Genomic DNA, 2,227 nt, shown 5'->3' with positions numbered 1-2,227 from the left:
CTTCTAAAAAAGAAGGCAAGCCAGAGTTGGTGCCATCAGCTCAGCCAAGGGCTCAGTTCACTCTTTCAAGAGCTACACTGCTGTAGTCTTAACACTGTTCCTGCTCTCATGGGTTTAGAAGACAGTGAGATTCCTGGGCAGCTTCACCCCAAGTACACATTTTATATTCATTTGCATCTTTCTGTTTTAGTTTTTTTTTGGGCAGGAATCCTCTGTCTGCTGGACAGGCAATTAAGATGAGCTAGTTCAGAACAGCAAAGAGCAGGACCATGTGGAGACTTGCCTGGCATCTGCAATTATACACTCAATTAGAGTTAAAGTTTGTCAGCAAGATACACATCAGAGCCTTTAAAACCAAAAACAGAGAGGCTATTCTTTGTAAAAACTTTCACAATAAAGTTTATTATGTTAATATCATCAAAAATATTATAAAATAATAAAATATTCTGCTTGGCAGAAAATTTATGCCAGGGTTTTAAAACCCCAGCTTTGTGCAAACAGTTTTTGTAAACATAAGTCAAGTGTTCAAGTTCCATCTCAAAATACAGTAAATTGCTACAAAAATAAGTTTGCTCACTGTCAAACACATTTAAAAACCCAGGAAGCTGGATTCCTTTACACATCTCTCCCATGTCCCTACACAGTTAATGCTGTACCTATATCTGAAATGGGAAGGATTTCAGATAGTCCTTTAGAACAGGATTGAGGGGGATCTGGTTTAAGTTCTCTTGTCCAAAAGTCTTCACGATGCTCTTCCGGCAGAGCTCCTGCAGGGGCCGTACGCGGACTTTGCGCAGGGGGGTGACCAGTACCTTCCTCGGGGAGCTTAGGTAATGTTCCAGCAGCTTAAAAAGACAGTCAAAAGACTCCTTGCTGCCATCCAGGCTGAAACGCCCAGTCTGGAAGTTGATTCGGATGCTGGTGGGCCCAGTCGCAGTCTTAACACTGATGGCGAAGAAGCAATTCTTCTGCGTGCTGTCCCTGATGAGGAAGGTCCCCTCGGGCTCAGGCTTCAGCTTCTCGTGGGCAGCACTGACGGTCAGAGGGCCCCAGTAGAAGCCACAGGCATCCAGCAGGCTGCTTGCTCGAGTGATGCTGCTAAAATCCGTCTGCGAGCGAAAGGTTCGGAAGTGCGTGTGGCTCTGTGCCTGCGCAGCGCTGGGTCGGCCGGGGCCGTGGTAGCCTCGGGCCTGGGAGCGCTCCCGCGCCGGGGGGTCAAGTAGACATCTCGGGTCTGCTGCAACTGCGTTATCTGCTGACACCTTGCTGTGCGCTACCATCCTACAGCCTAGACCAGCGGATGCGGTCTTCCATAGCGTCAGCGGCTACGGCAGGGCAGCTTTCCAGCAGCTCTTCTGAAATGTCAAAGAGAGAAACAGCGTGAGATCCCCAGAGAAAAGCAGCCGCGATCTCTGAATGACCAAGCCTTCCATTCACATGCCCGCCCCCCATTGTAAAATAATAAAACACCCATTTGCCAATTTACACTGGGCAAACTGCTCGCTTTCTGACAAGACTAGCAGTCTATCGCTATTGCAAAGTCCAAAGCTCCAAAAAATATTTAGCAAGGATCCTGAACAGCTACAGAGGATAATGCAGTTTCCCTGCTATGAGCCCACAGAAGCGTACTGAAGCGAGTCGAGCAACTTCTTATTGAGAGGGACCTGTCATCCTGTGCACGCTCCAACAGATCTCAAGTTTTTAGAGAGCAAAGCAACAAGACTTTCCAATTTTTCCCTTCCCCAATCCCACCTAAGATGTTAGAACTCAGACATCATCATTATTTGGCATGCTGCGTGAAAGAAAGTGAGTGAAGGAAATGTAAACTCTGCAGCTGAGTACCTCTCAGGGTAACTGGGGAAGAGGGTGAGGTGAACAGGTACCATTGTGCCACTGGAACACAACTTGACAGGGCAGGCTGTACCACCACCAATTCACACAGGAGTCCTAAAACTGTTTTTCTCTCTCCTGTTAACCTGAGGCTCAGCCATAAAAGGCAATTTCCCATTCCTCCAACTTTCCCTTGGGACAGCAATGCTACAACCTCACCAGCTTACACAAATCAACCTCTATGAACCCTTAAAGCATTACTCCTCTGTCTCTCTCTTTTTGGTATCGCATGCACTTTAAGTGGCCCAATCTAAATGGCTTCCTATTGATATATCTTTCAGCATGAGGGACTAAATCCATCCCTCGTGTTACTTCAAAGGAATTAGCAGTGCTGCAC

The 2,227-nt window shown here is 47.1% G+C and overlaps 1 protein-coding gene across 1 annotated transcript; it reads right to left on the bottom strand.

Moving 5' to 3' along the window:
• Positions 1–385: 385 nt before the first annotated feature.
• SOCS1 (suppressor of cytokine signaling 1) lies at positions 386–1,309 on the bottom strand. The gene has a single exon (XM_010184761.1). The coding sequence runs from the start codon at positions 1,278–1,280 to the stop codon at positions 657–659; it is 624 nt and encodes a 207-aa protein (XP_010183063.1). The 5' UTR covers positions 1,281–1,309; the 3' UTR covers positions 386–656.
• Positions 1,310–2,227: the final 918 nt, after the last annotated feature.

The sequence above is a fragment of the Mesitornis unicolor genome, unplaced genomic scaffold, assembly GCF_000695765.1.
Source record: "Mesitornis unicolor isolate BGI_N332 unplaced genomic scaffold, ASM69576v1 scaffold25005, whole genome shotgun sequence".
Taxonomy (NCBI): Eukaryota; Metazoa; Chordata; class Aves; order Mesitornithiformes; family Mesitornithidae; genus Mesitornis; species Mesitornis unicolor.
The sequence above is the reverse complement of the archived record's forward strand: the minus strand, read 5'-3'. Positions and strand labels throughout refer to the sequence as shown.

Excerpts from the sequence above, each read along its gene's own strand:
- SOCS1 (XM_010184761.1), bottom strand. The coding sequence starts at position 1,280 with ATGGTAGCGCACAGCAAGGTGTCAGCAGATAACGCAGTTGCAGCAGAC.